We start from the raw sequence: 19,406 nt of genomic DNA, 5'->3' as shown, positions 1-19,406 counted from the left end.
TAACATTGTTTCATATGTTGTTTTAGGAATTTAAAATGTATTTAAAATGAGACGCTGAGTGATTTGGGGTTTTTTGACGACAACATAAAGTACATCAGTCAATTTAATACCATCATACAAAGTTTCAGATACATTCTGTATGATATTCAACATGATTTAGCCAAACAGAAGTCCACCATTGTCATGCGATGTGTGTGTTGTATTTTATTGTTTGCTTCTAATGTTCAAATTAATGTGCTGGACAGTCCTGGTGTGATTATTCTGTTGCTCACAGAAGAACCAATCTGCCGGCCCAAGCTGCTGTTTATTGCGGACTGCCCAGAAATGGATGGAGCCCTTTGAAATACAAAGCTGATATGCAAATCACTTGGTCAATTTACTCCTCCAGTCAACCGCTCATTTATGTTGTAATGGCTTTGAAAACGTTGCCTCGGCTGCTTATTTTCATTTCCCCCCAAATGTATGTAATAGTTATGGAGAACATATAGAGCAAAAACATAAAAAAACACTTATTTGAAGTAAATTTGCGAGACTGAGTTTTAGTAGATTAAAAAAGTCTTTGCTGTGCTTGTACAGCAGGAGGAGTGACAGCAGAAAAGCTAAAAAAACTAAACAAGTGTGAGAATCATATCGACAGGCCTGACAGCTCAGTAGTGACGTGTAACAATCCTGTTCAAATACACTGCTTTTGCCTCCGAGTTCTGCGACATCTCTTCTGCTGCTAGGATTTTGGCTTTCATAAACAAGTTCAGCCCAGCGTGGGAATTCATCACCGACGAGGAGCGAAGGTGGCTCACTGTGCAGGGTAAAAACATGCACTCTCCTAATGTGCACATCGCTGTGGTGCCACTGTGAAGATGTGCCATTTGGTTTCATCTGGGGTCCTGTGCCGGGGAAGGACTCTGACTGCCTGTACGAGGTTTGAATCCCATTTGCTTTCCGTTTTTTTCTTTTTTTTTTCTCAGCTATTCTACCCGACTGCTGCTACACAAACTGATAGTTTAATAAAGTTGGCTGAATGCAATAGATGGAATTCAATTCACCTGATCATCGGAGGAATTTGAAAGCAACACTATAAATCCCATCCTTTTCCATTTTTTCTCATACCTCTAAACACAATAAGGGCTCACGTCAAAGGACTTCCAGATGTTGAGAGTCTAAAGTTGACATCTTTGTGGTAAAAGAAACGCAGAGAAGAAAACAAACTTAAAATCCAGTCAGGAGTCCAAACAGAGAACTCCAGCAGCTCCTCTCTAATCGCTGATCTCTGCAGTAATGATGGCTGAGCGCTTCGCCTCACCACCTCCACCTGAACTCAAAACATAACAGCAGTCGTGAAGACAGTAACTGCGCTCATGTGAGAATAACAAGCTTTCAAGATGCTTCGTATTCTGCAAGGACACCGAGAGGTCGTCGTAGCCTCCAGATGTCAAAGTAATTGGCATCCAGAGCTGCTGGTTCACTTCAAGAGACGTGTGTCATGCCGTCTCGTTTGACGGCGGGTAACGATTGTAAGTGGAGCCTTTCATCCAGGTCTTGTGTCTGATAGAATAGTGTTCTTTGAAATGCTGCTGGTTGTTTATTTCTACTCTGAATTGTGCTGTTGCTGTGATGTTTTTTGTGCTGAAAGAAAACACTTGGAAAGTTGGTAACTGAAGGCAACATCCTGGGCTGTTTTTCTGATTGAAATTAAACAGGGAAAATCAATTGTATTTATGTGGCAACCTTTTAACACAAGGGTAATGAAGTGCTTTTGAAGTAAATACAAGTAGTACTTGTTTTAATAGGCTTAATGAACCTGAAGCGTATCACTTTTAGGGATTCCCCCAAAAAACCTTTTTCTACTTTTTCCCTTATCCCACAAAGAGCAGATTGTTTTATGCCCCGGTTTTAGGTTCCTGTCCATGTAAAAGCTGTTTTTGTAAGTGCTGTTAACTTTAAGTTAGCTCATCTTATGTAAGGTAGGATGTTTGCAATAATAAATATTTTTAATATCAACTATTTCTTTAATCTTATATTTTTTCAAGGAGACCTTACGCTTTTTCAATTTGTCTCTTTCCTCTTGTGAGTTAATATGTTTTTTGTGAACGTTAAAGCTCTGCAAAGTAAACGTCTGACTGATACTTCCTCAACGTTGGGATGTCACATGTCACGTGACAACATTTGCATAATGCACGCCTAGTCACGAGTCTGGCATGCCCCCTAACAAAGCCGAGTAAAGTGGGAGTGGAGGCAGAAACCTCCAACAAGCACTGGAAGCATCTGACCAATCAAAACATAGTGAGCCAGCCGGCCAATCAGAGCAGACCGAGCTTTATCAGGAGGGGGCCCTTAAAGAGACAGGAGGTAAAACCAAGTGTTTCAGACAGAGGCTGAAAAGAGGTGCTGCAGCAGTGGACAGTTTGAGGAAAGTAATAAACAAATATAAGCGCATGTAAAGCTTTTCAAGTGACAACCCAAATTAAAATGATGAACCTCAGCAAGAGTACAATATCTCTCCTTTAAACAAATCAATTAATTGTTTTATCTGTGACATTACAACAATTTAAAGAATGATTATTAAAAGTTTCCACTCAACTGAACTCAATTTGTCTGACAAACAGTGAAATGCAGTCCGTCATGTGTTCCTGTTGAGATTCAGTTCAGACGGAGAGAAACCACTTGTAACTCTGACATCACACCAACAGCCACTATTTCTATGAATTTCATCAAAGAAGCTGCAGTTCAATCTACTCACTGGTCCAATATCGCACTGAAATTAATCTGTGTTGACCGTCTCTGCCGTTGTCGTGTTCAGCAGCAATCTGAGAGACACATCTGTTTCATTTTCATTCTTCACTACCTTTTCACTTTTCAGGGGCTCTCATGCAGAAAATCAGTGACATTGTTCACTCCACTTTTGGCTCACAGTCAGTTGACAAAACACCCCAGATAAACAAATAAACGGCACAGCTGGGGGCATCACGCTGCAAATTCAGGTCAGGCAGTGGAACTGTCATCTCACACACCTCTTTATGCCGAATGTACGTGACCACAGCTCGAGAAAAAAGCTTTTAAAGTTGAACATATACACCTATAATGTGCCTTATACACCGTGACAATTTGACATACAACTTTCTGATCATTTCAAAACAAAGCGTTTTATGATGCAAATGTATCGGATAATTTATAGTAACAACTACAGTTAGTACAAATTGCAGCACAACATAGTTTCTGTTGCGTGTCCTTCACAAAGGATGACACAACATAACCGTAACACACTCTTGAATATGAATGGACTGTGTGTCTCTATTACAGCGAATCCACAAACACTGATTGCCTTTGCTGTCCAATCAGAAAGCTCATTGTGGTTAATGGATGTCGTATCTTGCTTGGAGAATGAAAGGCAGCCAGATGGTCACTTTCAATTCTGATACAGCAGGAAAACAAATAATAATACTTGATTCAAATAAATGTGAGAGAACCTACTTTTCACAACATGTGCCGAACTCTGCGCTGCATATAAATTGATATTTAAAAGGGAGGTGGAACAGGAGGCATGAAACCATATCCTACAGCTGCATTTGAGACTGTATTGGAAAACATACATAAACATACTGGTATTATTTATAATGTCAGGAAGGCAAATGCACCCCCGGCTAAGGTGGACGGCACAGGCGGTGAAACATGCACTTACTTGTTATTTGATATCAGTTTTTTTTTTCTTCTAAAAAGTATGAGACGATCAAAGGTTTCTTGTTTTTTTTCATTTTATTTGATATACTTAATTTACTTTCTCTTAGAAACAGTAACTTCTAACTGCACCACGACAGTTTCCTCGTCTATATCCTCCTTCACAGCGCTCTGAAGGTTATAAGTACATTTTCTTTACCTTTTTCTCTGATCCAAACCTTTGCCGGCTGTGTAGTGAGATAAGGGCCAAGCATCTAAAAATAACCCACTCATTCCAGGTACAAAGCATGCCGTGTCATTCAGGGTTCTCCTTTGTGCCCTGATACAAACATCTTGAGATAGCACGTTGGAACCTGTACTAGATAGTGTCACATCTCCTCTCTTCCTCGCCGCCTTCCTTCCTTTTCCTTTTAACGTGACGCTTGCTCACTTCCTTTTCCCGTTTAATCCTTCCTCGTGCAACTCTCACGCCTTTCTTTGTTCTTACCTCGTCGCATCTATTTCTACTCGTTTCCTCCCAGTGTCACATTGTTAAGATGTTTTTATACGAAACTAATTAAAAACAATTCCATTCATTTTCTCTAGATTTGTACTTTTTACTCCAAACCTACGTTTGGCATCAGCTACGAACACTTCCCCTCACTTTGTTGACCTTGGCTACCAAATGTAATCACATACATGTTCAATCACATGCCAGCGCTCCCGCTCCACTGTGCCAACCGAGAGCAACACCCCGTTGCTACGCTCTCTAGGGGTGAGATTATACGGGAGGCTTTGGAAAATTGTAAAGGAGCAAACAAAACATACATTACAGTAAGTTACTGACAGCTTAGAAGATAATGTGGTTTAAAAAGGTGCTAAATACATCAGTTTGTCTTTCTCTAAAACAAAAAGTTGCTGTTGCCTCTTGCTAGTTGGCACACATTCATGCACACACACACACACACACACACACACACACACACACACACACACACACACACACACACACACACACACACACACACACACACACACACACACACACACACACACACACACACACACACACACACTCTTTGATTTGGAGAGTGAGAAGAACGTTGTGAACATGAAATCAAATCCAACCCTGTGGCATTAGACATTAGTATTAGACCACTCATCCTGCTAGTTTCAATTAAAAAGCTACTTTACAGTTTTTCTCGATTGCTTAAGCACGATTTTTAAAACAGGGCCCGGTTTTTCAAAACACTACACACAATCAGCACAACCACACACACAATTAGCAGAACACCTCAGATCCTTTGCAAAATTAAACACTCTTGTAAAAACTATACACCAATTTATCAAAACCATATTTTGTTACCATATGAAACACACACGTTTCATATGACTTAATTCTGTTTGAACCAGTTACACACTGCTGTTGCTAACCTAAAACACTTTTAGCAATTCTACTTCTCAGTGATTAGAGTAAAGTTAAAGTTATTTCTCTCCATATTCCCAAATCAGTCAACATGTCAACATGGAGAATCACAACAAAACATGTCCCAGTTTTCATGCTACTACAGTCGTGTGCATAAAACTGTAAGCTCAGCAAATATCAGACCAACAGAAGATTCTGTTTCCAGTTCAGGTTACAATGACAGATTTCACTGTATATCTGATAAGATCTGAACTCTTAGTCCAGCCTCCCTCAGCCTCAATCTGTGGTTCACGACATGGTCAACTACTGTTGCATGAATTTCATTTGATAAATTTGGTCCTCTTCTTCTTTGAGCACGTTCTCCTCCTGCTTCATGTCTTCCTCTTCCTCTTCCTCTTCCTCTTCCTCTTCCTCTACCTCCACCTCGGCCTCTACCTCTGGCACGGCCTCCGCCTCTTCCTCTTCCTCCTTCTCCTCCTCCGTGGATTCCCCCTCTCACCCTCACTCTTCTTCTTCTTCTTACTCCTTCCATTTTGGTTGAAGACAGGTGAACTCACCTGCTGCATTTGTATAGTGCTTAAACCTGATTGGTGTGTCTACAATTAAGCAATCATGTGTTTGCGCACCTGATGGCTGTGTTGAACCAATTGGCTCATAGGGGGGGTCATTTGACAGTCAGTGCTTTGGAATTGCAAGGAAGTGACATCTTGATATACTTCTGTGTCTAATGTATACAAGTGTGTTTAATGTTTTGCAGATCACTGTGTGTATTGTTTTGCAAAAAGTGTGAAGCTGACATTGTGCTTATAGTGGTGCAGATCTGGGCCCATGTTTTGCTCCTTGAGTGTAAGGTTTTGATAATAGTGTAATACTTTTGATTTTAGTGTTTATGCAATCGAAAAAAACTGTAACAAGTTTATTATAATTTTTTTCATACAACCAATCCCAGGTCCTGCTGTCTGGAGGCTGTCATCGTTATTGCAACGTTACGACCGTGTGAAGAGAACATGCTGCTGCTACAGCGGCTGGTGTTTACTGTAAAGTCTGTAGTGTTTGTTTCAACTCAAGTATGAAAACAATCATTATACCTTCACTAGCAAATGGAGAGTCCTAAACAAATTGGGCTTGAAGGGGAAAGAGAGATGAGAGACAAAAAGATGAGAGCAGATCATAAACAGAGAGTGAGCAGTTCAGCCTTTTTAAGATGGATCGCTCGAAGGATGAAAGACTGTTCACTGACGCCAAATTGCTTCATCTTAGATAAGCGAGAACAAAATGTTAAAAAAACAACCGTTGATACACTGATGGTGTGAATGAAACATCAGCTGTTTTGGAGAACTTATTATTTCTATTTAATTCAAATTACAGTTTTGAAAAGGAACTAATAATATTTTAAAACTAAGAATAAATAGTGTGACAATGTGCGGTTTATCTGAGCTCTAGAAAAAGCACATTAGTGTATTTCAGCTCATTGTTTTGTTGTTGTAGGTTTGGATTGGTATTATCACAGTCTGCAGCCACAGTGAGCAGCAGGAGGGTTGGAAAGCTGCATGGTCGTGATGGAGAGTGGTGAGACATGATCATTGTTTAACTATGGGGACAATGATGCACATTTCCACATTATCTCTCCCGGTAGAAATTCATTGTGTTGCATACAAAGTTCACGAAAGAGAAGTTAAAACCCTGGGGCAGGTCAGTGTGACTGCACAAGCAAGACAAGCCCGTGATTTGACCGGTTGCTTTTCATGTTCATCAAGGAGGTTACGTTTTTTCCTTCCAGTCGATTTCTCGGTTTGTTTGTGAACAAGATCAAAACCTAGTGAACATATTTCCACAAAACTTGGTGCACTGATGGGATATGAGCCAAGAAAGAACCTATTAAATTCTGGTAAATTTTCTGTATTTATACAGGCATGTGGATCGGGACAGAGCGGTGGATCAATAAGATTGTGATCAGGCATTTTATATATTTTTGTTGATTTCCCACAGAATGTTTCATGGATCTTGATGGAAACAAATTTGGTGTTGATCAAAATCATTTATCCAAAAACAAAACAAAAAAAACAATATCATAATGAAGTAGGCTTTTTCCAGCCACTGTAGGGTAATAAACAGCTATAAACCATTAACTACCACCAATGTGTAGCTGACATGATGCAGATTCAGTGGAAAATCAACAGTGTACCCCTAATAGTTTTAGAACTATGTCATAACAAACATTTGGTGAAGAACTTGAGGTGACTGCTGGGCCTTGATTGAGGTGTGTGCTCTCTGAGCTCCTTTAGTTGTACATGTGTCGTGCTGCTGCTCGACCTTGAAAGGAGAACTGATGGCTCTGATGCAGGTTAAATGCACAAAAAGAGAAAAAGCACTGCAGCAATACTGTCCTATAGCTGTCGAATGAGAGGTCAGCGTATGAATGTACATGTGTGTGTGCTACAGATTGTGCATGTATGTGTGTGTGTGTTGAGCACAAGGTTCACCGGGTACGCTTGGTCATGTTACCACACCAGACGAACAATGACAAAGCATGAAAGATCAGAGATCATTAAGCCTTTCCAGACACCACCATCCTTTGCAAGTAGATTTTTTTTTTAGCTGTTAAATTAACCCATGTTGGAGCTAAATTAAATTCCCCAGCCATCGTTAGAAAGGTTTCTATTGAAGAGCCTTGTGTCGGGAAATTGGCTCTGAGGGCGTCTTTGGCCGATAAAGGCAGGAATATTTCCAATTTCCTACAAACTGTTCGTTTTGACCTCACAGGTTCAGCAAGACACAAAGAAACAGAAGATTAATTCCATCTGAAAGCCGGTCGCGTCAGCAAACCATAACAAAAACCCCAAACATTCCCACTTACAAACTACACAGCTCTTCATCCCAGTTGTCTTTCAGCTCGGCACTCAGTTCCTGAATTATTAACTAAACAATGTATTTCATTCCAGAATTAATTGGCTCTTATTCCTTCCTCAAATAACAACTCTCAAACTCACTTCTGTTACCAATTAACCATTATTCACTGTAGACGTTAAAATCTCCCGCACACAAATACTTGGAAAACTATTTTGACTCTTTTACATAACAGGCAACTCAAAAGGCAAACAAACAAAACTCGTCCAAGTTTTCCTCAAACACAGAGAAACCACATTGATAAAACGGTAAAGGGTCTTTAAACATTAGATATATGTTGCAAAAACAAAACCACTCAGTCAGATTATTAATTCTCTTCCAGCACGAGAGGCTTTGTTCTACCCAGTGTTAATTAATCCCTTTACACAGAGCAGGGTGCCGAGCTAAGAACGCAGTTAAGAATACCTTTCATCAGAATCAGGATCATCGCTTTCTTCCTCGTGACCAAACTCGCTTATTGTAGTTAAGAGTTAGACAATTAACCTCATTCACAGCACGCGCTAAAATATTCATGAGCAACGCGAACTTCAAGACGATCGCAGCTCATCGGTTGTTGATAGATGTGTTTTGAAAAGACGCCACTTTCCAAATGATCAAGCTGAGCAGCGACAATGTTGACGCACGAGAGGGACATGTGAAAATGTGTTTCAACTGTCCCCGTGGAGAAATACATCAGAAATGCCTGTGAGTACATGTGCGGCGCTGGAATGATGAGCTGATTCATTTATCAACAATAGCTTTGATAACTAAGTCAAACTGTTTTCTGCTTTTTTTGTTTCCTAAAGCGGGAAACTGAAAATCTTAAAGTGTTGGTTGTAGAAAAAAAATAGCTTTTTGATGATATCGCCTGAGGCTCAATAAACGCAAGATGGCTATATTCTCACTATTTCTGAACATTTTGATGAAGATTAATTAAATGATCAAAAGGCCACACTGCTCCAAAACTGAATTTGACAGGGGTCTGTTCCCAGAGTCGTCCAAATGAAACGACAGTTCTCTGTAATTGCCCTCCCGAGCTGCACATGGAGGCGTTTTCTGATCCAACACCTCGATCAGCTCGACGACATCATATGTCAACTCACAAATATCCAGTGCTGCCTCAATGTCAAACGGCTGATGATTTGTTGACCCCCAACGTCCACCATGACCTCCTCAGTCTGTGGACTTTGTTGCCCTACAACCGCATCACAATAACCTGCATTGGCATCTGCACGCAAAGATTTCATTTCATTTCATTAAGTGCACACGTTGACCTCATGGCAACTGTCTGCTAATATGAGTTGCTAATGTTAACCTGCCTAAGGCTAAAGTTGTTATGTACAGTAGCAACCTATTCGGTTCTTTTGTGTTTTCTTTTTATTCATTGTCGATTTTGATAAAGTTTATGGTTAAACTGTAAATATCAAGCCTAAATTACATTTCTTTCTCATAAGGGCTTGAAAGTGTCATCTGCATATGGTATCGGAATTGTCATGGATACTGGATACCAAGACTGAAGCAAGAGTTGGATAAAGTATAAAGTAAGTTTAGTTTGGCCTTTCTCACCCACTTCTTTCTCATTTTGACCAAACCAGACGAACAGAGTTTCCGTGAACCTGAAGCATGATTCGTCTGACCCCACACTTCCTGCCTCTGGCCCCTGGGCCCAGTCCACTTTGTCTAATAGAGATGTTGAGCGGAGAACACAGAGGGGAGCGAGCTACAAGTCTCTCTGAAGAAAGAAGCAGATTATATATAGCCACTGATTAAGGCAGAGATGGGAACATGACCTACATGCATAACAACATTTTCTCTCACTTTCTGCTGCAGAACGAGCCTCCGTCCAGGACCAGGACTCCACAACTGGGAGAATCACTCTAATTATAAAACCAGAGTCAGATTTCAATGCACACCTCATTAATATTTCTCTCATTATTGGGTTAATAATGTTTTCAGAGGCGTGGGAGACTTGGGAGAGCTGGTGGCGTGCCAGTGAACCTTCCAGTGCACCTGTCACGCAGGTAAAGGCGGCCACTCTCAACCATTGTGCCTGAATAGTGTGTCAGATTATAGTTGAAACAGATAATGATAATTCTCCTTCACATGCAGGGCCTGTGTTCTCAAAATAGCTGCTCCCCTGGGAGACTCATGGGGGACGAGGGGAGGAGGTGCAGAGAGAAAGACAGTTAGAGAGAGAAAGAGAAGAGGAAAGAGAGGAGGAGAGAGGGCTTTCTCCTTCCTCATCAATCTTTTGAATCTTGTCCCACTGAAGCCAATGACCGTGTATCCGGCCCGACTCCGACAGCGGTAGCGCCTGGAGGCAGCCGCAGGGAGCGGACCTCGCCGAGATTCAATCCAGATCCTTTTATCAGCCACCTGAGGTTGATTTAACACCCCTGTTCCTGGACAGTGAAAGCGGCTGATTATTCAGCCAGCCAGTCTCTTTTCTCCCCTCATCTCCCTCAGCTCCAGCCCATTACCCAGAACTGCTGCGCTGTCTGGGCTCAAGCAGACATGGAGAGGACGTGGAGAGGCAGGTCATAACTGCAACACAGGATAAAAGGAAGTGTGTGTGTGTGTGTGTGTGTGTGTGTGTGTGTGTGTGTGTGTGTGTGCATCAGCATATCAATGTTTGTACTCTTTGGGAATCTTTATGAATCTGAACAAAATGTTGACAACCATGACTTTCAGCTGTCAACGTCAGAACTTTGAGCAAAATAACTTCTGCTGTGTTTGTGTTCTCCATTTCCAGGTTACCTCAGTTATGAATGTGTTTCCATGTTTTCCATTAAATAATGGTTTTCTGCCAAGAGCCACATTTGTCCTGAAGTTACGATGCTAGGCTAGTTGGCGGTGTGCAGCCTCTCGTCTTTAACTATTCATCTAACAGTTAGCAGATGAACATCGTGACAGCTTCCCAAAAGTGAAGCCAATGTGTCTAAACGCCTCCTGGTGGTTGGCTGCAGAATATCCCAAAAATATTTACACATTGCAAAAGAACCACACCATAGTTCAGTTTGATCTGGTCCGAGACCAGCTCTTTTGTCCTGACTAAAATTGAGTCCATTGGTACGGACCATGGTTTAAGGAACCTTTCACACACCTTTTGGTTCTGACTAAACTTAAAAGCCTGAAGGTCTGGACCAAACAAGTTCGGCCTGAAAGCGTCCTTAAGAGTCTGGGGACTTTCAGCCTCTGCTGTATCTATTGGGACTAGTTTGTTGCTTGCAGTTCAAACATTACATCTCCTTCGTGTCCCTTTGGATTAGGGTTGGAGCACGGTTCAGGCTTTACCCTGACTGAGGAATGTACAACACAAACTGGTGTATAGTATGTGTATGTGTGTTTGTTGTCAGATGCTTTGATTTGCCGAAGATGAATATAAGAACTACAGTATATGGTGAGCCAAATGTATTTCACTATCTTGTTTACCATCGGATGATGAAAGCGCACAGTTTTTTGTGAAATGGAAATAAAAAACCAAAGCCAATTTGTAAGAAGAGGTTGCAATTTGTTTTACGCCAGTTGAATTGGAATAGTCATCGCACGCACACACGCACACGCACACACACACACACACACACACACACACACACACACACACACACACACACACACACACACACACACACACACACACACAGTTCAACCGTTGGAGATTGGTGATGTTGATGAAGAGAGACCACTTTTAGAAAATTGCCTAGAAAAGCTGAATTAGAGCTCAAGAGACCAGAGGGAGTGTTTTTATTAATTTATTTGCCTCTTCGCCTCTTCCCTTTGTCGTTCTGACAGAGATTAAGTATTTTTTTTCCCGTTGTGGTTTTGATGTGAGTTATCAGTGACCTCACCAACTAAACATGTTTCCCCTCAGCAGGTCTTCACATCGACAGACGGGGAGGAGAACACAACAACGCTTCATGAAAGGCGAGTGGCGTTCACTTGCTGTTAGGTGTATACAGAGATTAAGGTTTCTGGAGGAGGGTGGGAGGAACAAACTGTACTAGCATCACTTTTTGTACATTTTCATTTTTAACTACTTGCTTTTGTTTTGTTAGTGGGAGTTGGAGTAATTCAAAACATAGACTAATGTACCTGTGTGTGGTTACTTTTTTAATATCTCTGACAAAGATGATCTGATTTCATTGCTTTGTTTATCTGTCTGTTTGTTTGTCAGCATGGTAACAAAAAACAACTGAGCCAATTTTCTGGAAACTTGGTGGAAGGATGCAGTGTGAGACAAGAGAGAGCCTATACAATGTTGGCATGGATCTGGATCTTGATAATATTCTTTAACATTGAGAGATAGGGCAGTTTTTTTTATTTTTTTTTATTTTTTTTTCATAGATTCCCCAGGGAATAATCCATAGATCTTAAGATCTTATAAAATCTGAGATATTTAGGGGATTGATATCTATGATTGTTTGTAGGTTGGTGCAGATGGATACAATTTAACAGAAATGTTAAACCTTGCTGGAGGTATTCACTCTACTGATAACATTTTAGTTTTGAATGGTCAATGTAAGTTCATGTGGGGAAAAATCTCATGTTTGTGGTTGTTTGGATAAAGGAGTGTACCTATGTATATTTTCATATTTACAAAATTCCAATTCCAACAAACTGTGACCAGATCATATTTGGAAGAGTTAGAAGATTAGATTTTTGTAAATTGCAAATTACTGTCCTTGGTTAGTGAAGTGGATCACTGTTGTTGAAGCTGCAGAGAGACTCTCAGTACTGCTGACTATTGTGTGTCAGACATAATGGCTCCACACAAACTCATTGCTCAGGGCTCAGACTTTACATAAGGCTTGGCATTTCTATCCTTTTTTGTGTGTGATACAATAATGATGCACACCCACACACACACACTGCAGCACAGGTAAGGCCCAGCAGCCTTTTCAGTGCGAGCTGCAGTTGGAAGACTCATACAGATATTCTGGTGCCGAGATTTAATTTGATTTCACTTTTCCTTTTTGTGAAAAGACAAAACTCTGACCCACTGACCTCAACCAAAAGAATAAACATAATTTTGCGCCGCTGATGTAACAACTGTAATTCCGCCTTAAAGGACAGGAAGTCTCCTGTCTGCTGGTCAAACAGGTCACTCCTCAACAAGGAAACCAGACCCACAGTGTTAGAAAGTACACAAGGAAAAAGGTAGAAGGTCACATCAAATGGTCTGGAGTGATTATGGTAAAATGAAGAGCAGCGCGACAGCCCACACATTCTCCTGTCCAGTATTCACATTAACTCTCTCAATAATGAACACTATGGAAAATACAGCACTTCTGACACAATATCTACAGGTTTACATTTTCTTTGTCTATCTGAAAGTTAATTATGTAATAATGTATTTCAGTTCTGGCAAGAATTTAAATCCAGTATGGAAGGGGGGAATAATACTGGAACTGATAATGAGACTAATTGTACTGGATGGCTACAGCAGGAGAAAACCACTGACCATAAACAGTATTAAAGGTTCAGTGTGTAGGATTTAGTGGCATCTAGTGGTGAAGCCATATATTGCAGCCAGCTGAGTAGCCCTCTGCACGCTACCTCTTCCAAATGTTTAGGAGAATCTATAATGGGCTTCAGATAACTTAAAAATGTGAAGCGCCCTCGTTAAAGCTGGTTTGTCCATTCTTGGCTATACTGTAGAAACATGGCGGCCTCCATGAAGGAGGTCCTGTTATCATGGTGATATACACTATTGAAAACATAATTATGAATACGAGCCTATATTCCATTACTGCTGATCGCTCCCCCTGAAACCTTCAAAAAACAGCAACCAATAACACTGGGTTAATGGTTGCTGTAATTGTTCTTTCTGTCCATAATGACTGTGAACAGACCCCTTCCTAAAGCAATTTCAAGGTGAGTGATGAGGAACAAAATTTCCTTCCAGTGCAAAAGTGTGCTCGTATGTTCAGCTGAAGCGAATGTGAGGCTTCAGCAGTCTGAGGTAGAGTCTTTTAAACACATAATTCATTCCATGTGTTTCCACAGACAACATTTCCTTGTTGGTTGGAAAACAACAAGGACAATTTGCACTAAAAATCCATCCAGAAAATCCACTAGTTTGGTCATTGATAAATTACCAATACGCCAGTGACAAATACAAATACCCAATCTTCAACTGTGTCAGCTTCTCAAATGGATTTACTGTTCTACTGTGTCTGAAATAACATTATAGGATAATAGAATAGAATAATAATAATCCATCCATCTAGCTTTTCCTCTAAGCGTCACAGGGGGGGACCTGGAGCCAGTTCCAGTTGACATTGGATGAGGGGCGGGGTACATCCTTGACAGGTCGCTGGTGTATCTCAGGGCCAACATAGAAAGACAAACTCTATAATAACTCTACAATATTCACATCTCCGATCATTGTAAAGTCTTCAACCTTACCCCTATCTGCATGTTGGAATACCCTGAGAAACAGTGAGGCAACAGTGCTAACCACTACACCACCGTGTCGCTTTATTGGAATAATGTGAGATGAGAATTTCATCCCAGCAAGTACTGACAAGAGGAGAAATCATATCGACCAAAAACACTTTCAATGAACATATGCACATGTCAGTATTGATTAAAGACCCTGTGAACCTTTCCTTTAATGCTCTTCCTGTCTGATCATAATATAGACATTAGTCTTCAAATATACATGATCAATACATTAGATTTAATGTATTTTTGTGCCATGCGGTTTTATCCCAAAAGGAGGTTTTGCATTTATTCATACAGCAGCACCAGCATGGAGACCCTGAGTGAAAAAGTGACTTTTAGGAACTATTCTTCCACTTCACAATACAGTGCTTTACTCAGCCAAACTTGGGGGAACACTTTCAAGTTCACCCTGCCGTTCATGGTGCTGTATCTCAGAGAGCTTGTGTGAAAGATTAAGAGCAGAGTGGAATCATAATAAAGGTGACAGTGGATCTCTCATGGGACATTCGCCTCCAGGCACACTGCAGAGGGATCTGACTTTATAATGCAGTTACACATGAATTCCTCGCGAGGTATTTTGACACCGAAGGCTTAGAACCACAAATATGGTGTTTCAGTTCGGAGAGACGAAACCTTTTAGAAGTACAGAGCCGAAGTTCAGATTTCCTTCTGGGAATTATTCAAACCGAATCTTTTCATCTAAAGGTAATGAGTAGTCCAAAATCCCTTAATATACTGTATCTGTCATTCCAGAAATATCACAATGACCAATTTGCTTGTCGATTAAACGATCATTTAGATTATGGCCGTTTGACTCATATAAACAAGGCAGTGAGAAAACATTGAAAGACTGTGCACAATTGAATCAATAAGATTAATCGTTGTCTGATTAAGTGTATTTAAGACTCAACTGGTGATATCCCAGTCAAAATTTAAATACTATACATATACAGTATATATACGTATATTTACATCATTGATTATCGGGAAATAGAGGTCTGCAGTCTGCTGGGGTTGTAGCCCCCCCTAGTGGTGGGTGGTTATGTAAGATCTTAGTTTGCTACCGTTGTGCAATAATAAAATTAATAACAATTAATTTCACTGGCTAGTATTTAGTCAACTAATAACACACATCTCTCGTTTAGCCTTGGTCTTTGTCAGGGGAAAATAAAATTTAAAATATGTTTCAAAACTAAACTGAAAATACCTCTATTGCACACACAAGCCTGTGAAGCATCCAGGCATCTATTCAGTACTTCAATGTATAGTATCCATTAAATCACTGTGCCTGTATTTGGCAAGCTCTAAGTGAGGCAAACAAAACGCCACGAGTGTTTGTGTTGGTAGATAAATGCTACACTGCCCACCATTACTCACGCTGGCAGCCTCAAGTAAGCTGTAGTACTGAGTTATGTGGGCAGGCTGACTTAATGCTCGTTTAAAATTCAAAGTAGTTTTTCAAGAAGTATTCAATCTATAGGAAAATACACAAGGAAAGTTGATCTATTAACATAATGGTCAATCGTTTTAGTTCTATAACATATATAACTACAGGTAGAGATAAAGGATTCTGACCATCTGTGTGTGCATGGGTGCACATATGTCTGTTACTCACCCCAGCGTTGTCATGGTGACGATGGTGTACCAGAAAGAAGCTGGGATGCTGGTGAACTTGCTGGAGCTGGAGCCCTTCTCAGCGTAGAACATGACCGTGGCAAAGATGATGATGGCCATGGTGAGGGAGAAGAGGAGGAAGCCCAGCTCTGAAGCACAGCTCTTCAGTGTATAACCCAGGATCCGAAGGCCCTGCGAGTGACGGGAGAACTTGAAGATACGAAACACCCGAAACACGCGCAGCGTCACGAAGGCGCCGCTCACATCCTCGTTGTCGGTCATCACCAGGCCGATGTAGTATGGCAAGATGGCCACCACGTCGATGATGCTCATCACAGAGCGCATGAAGTGGTAACGGCTAGGTGCGGCAAACAAGCGCATCAGGTACTCCACTGTGAATATCATAACGCAGGCGGTGTCCATACAAAAGAACGCCACGGTGTAGCGTTCACCACATGGCATGTCTTTCTGGTTGGCAGTGGAACCACAGGGCACCGTCTCCACCACATTAGTGAGGACTGAGATGGCGATGAAAAACCCAGTGACATAGTAGAAGACCAGGGCCATGGTGGAGGTGTGTGGGTTCTCAAAGGCTCGCCACATGGTCTCCCTGAAGTTCATGTGTGGCAGCTTCTGGTCCTTGTTCTCCTCTTGATCATCCTGCAGCCGCTCTAAATTCTCCCTCTTCCTGTCCTTGTACTCTTCGTAGCAGCAGTCGCCGATGATCTCGGGGATGATGCCGAAGAAGATGAGCTCCTCATCGTAGGCTGAGATGCACTCATGACGGGGGTAGTGGAGCTTCCCTGTCCGGTAGAAGTTGAGGATGCTTCTGAAGGCATCAGGGTCCCGGTCAAAGAAGTACTCCTTGATTTCTTCGTTGTAAAAGAAGTCTTTCTCCGAGCTGCCCAGCAGGGTGTCTGGGTAGCGGTCCAGAGTGGTTCTCCAGGTCTGAAAACGGCGGCCGCTGACATTGAGGATGATCAGCTCGTCCTGTCTCTTTCTGTTGTCCATGGGGGCAACAGGCATGGGGCAGTTGGCAACAGGCATCCAGCCAATGGCTGCTGCCCTGGCAAAAGGGAGCCATGCTGCTACTCCAGTTGCCATTGTGAAGCAGAGTCTTCAGAGTAGTCGTCCTCACCTTCAGACTCGACCCTCCATGAAATGAGCTGGCATCTGAGAGATAAATGTCAACGAGAAAGAAAAGAGGAAACAGCTGAAAACAGGAGCACGCTGGATGAGCAACAAAATAATCAGTTTGCCAATCACAAGTGAGCTGCATGAAACTTGTGACATTTTGACTTTCAAATGATTCCCCCATTAAATTTCCAGTCACTCTCCCCTGCTCTCTGTCCAAATCCTGCACAACCGTCACAAAAATGTCATCCAGTTTGGTGGAAATAGCTGATACATGGTAACAGCTGAAGCGCGAGTGCAACCAGAGAGGAACGGATAGAGGTGAAGTCTGACTTCAAACACTTTCACGCTTAGGTTTCTACATATATACCTCAACGGGAAGTTTATATGAAAGGTATACTTCAGGATTTCGACTGATATCTACAGCCTGCAAAGGTTTACTTGAGTTGCGTTCGTGAACCAAACGACTTCTGGTTTCTAAGCCTGTATTTGCTTTGCAACTATAATTAGATGTACACTGAATACAATGCAGCTCAATAGCTTAACTTGAACATTATGAGCAGCTCCGGTCAATACACAAGCCCAAAGCAGCCTGATCAGCATGAGAACAGAGAAGCGCTGACTGAAACAGACCTGTTGAATCATATTAAGGAGGTGACCTGCTCCACATCTATCTGGAAAATGATTACACAACTCTTTGAAAATACACACAGTCATGACCTGGGTTTGTTTTAATAACCTGCATCACCTGGCCACTGCATTTGGCCTCAGAATTAAGCAGCCGGTGTTTATACATGTCCTATAAAAACAGTCAAAAACGTGACAAAGGTGGGAACGTTTTGCTCACTGAAAAAACACCTTTTCCATTGCGCGCAAAGACATGTGCCAAATCTGAATGGCATCTCGTCTTTTCCCCTCTGTGGACAAGACAATAAGAATATCAGTGAAACGCTCACCGATGGAAGTGGAGGAGGGAAACAAAACCCCAGAAACCAGAGGAGTTAATGAAGTGGGAGTCCTCAGTGAGAAGTGAGAGAAGAGGAGCTGGGATCCATCCAGCGGGAGGAAGCAGCGAGTGGCACCTCTCCTCCTGCGCCGTGCGGAGCGCCCCGGACGCGGCTGATGGAGCAGAATTGAACCCGTCTCTTTGTCCGCGACTCTCAGAGGAAACGCTCCGTATCTGCAGGATTTGTTCACATCCTCCAACTGATTCTACATCATGGCTTCTTCTTCTTTTGAAAAAAAACCTCCTCCTCAGTGTTTGGAAAGTGCGATGTGCAGCAGAGGAGCGGCGCGCGTCCCTCTCCGCGGCACCAACTACAATGCGCGTCTCCCTGACTGTGCCAGTGTCATCAGCCCTCCTTCCCTCTGCCGCACTTTACCATCATGTGTGACACTCTGTCACTCCAGCTACATCCAATACTGCACTGCTGCATTGCTTACCTAAGCAGAAATACTATGGTATTGGTGGAATATCAGACTGGTACTCACTGCAGTGTAGAAAACTGGCTGTTTAGGCTTTATTGGAACATGTTGTCTTAATTTCTACTTGAGTAAATTAGGTACTTATATGTACATGTTATATGTACCCTAATTTCTGATATGGGATTTTAACGTGACTGGAACTGGGTGCCATTATCTCTCCATTCCTTCAAATCTCTCTGTCCATCGTGTGCTGAAAGATGATCATTCACTTGAAAACATTAAAATAACGGTAAAAAAAAAAGGTATAATTAACACTTAATAGGACTAATCCTGTTTAGAGAAAGCTTCCCAGAAAAACTATTATTCCATGCAAGGATGGTTTGAACATTTAATTTTCTTTTTCCGAGGGACATGAAACACTTTCATTGCGTGTTTTTGACTCTGTTTTACTCATCAGGGATTCATTTTCTCCAAGGTGGCTAAACTCATTACACAAGCTATCAGCAGATGGGCTTCCTCAACACCTCCAGGGCAGGCGAAACCATCCCTACATCAAGACAAGAATGTCAATGTCGGATAATTCTGCAAAACTGCACAATATGTTCAAGTTAATGTCTTTTGAAGATCTTGGTCGCAGGTGGGACACAAACCCTGGTTTTCTGCATGAAGGTTGGACTCGTTACACATCATGCTGACCTCCACACTCTCATTTTCCACCTCTCTGCCTATATAGCACACTCTACTTTTCACACTGACACTGAGCGTTGGAATTGGATGTAAATGCTGAAATGTAGAAATGTGCAACATGGACCTAACTTGCAAA

The 19,406-nt window shown here is 41.7% G+C and overlaps 1 protein-coding gene across 1 annotated transcript in view; it reads right to left on the bottom strand.

The window, feature by feature from the left end:
• The window catches only part of LOC118102713 (potassium voltage-gated channel subfamily D member 3), a 75,347-nt gene extending 56,866 nt beyond the window's left edge, over positions 1-18,481 (bottom strand). Inside the window, exons 1-2 of the mRNA XM_035149150.2 lie at positions 18,115-18,481; positions 16,026-17,197 (exon numbers count right to left, since the gene is read on the bottom strand). Coding sequence (XP_035005041.1) covers positions 16,026-17,128 — 1,103 coding nt within the window. The 5' untranslated portion in view covers positions 17,129-17,197; positions 18,115-18,481. The remainder of the gene's footprint in view (positions 1-16,025; positions 17,198-18,114) is intronic.
• Positions 18,482-19,406: the final 925 nt, after the last annotated feature.

Source organism: Hippoglossus stenolepis, chromosome 3 (genome assembly GCF_022539355.2).
Source record: "Hippoglossus stenolepis isolate QCI-W04-F060 chromosome 3, HSTE1.2, whole genome shotgun sequence".
Classification (NCBI taxonomy): domain Eukaryota; kingdom Metazoa; phylum Chordata; class Actinopteri; order Pleuronectiformes; family Pleuronectidae; genus Hippoglossus; species Hippoglossus stenolepis.
This window is presented reverse-complemented; position numbering and strand designations above follow the sequence as displayed.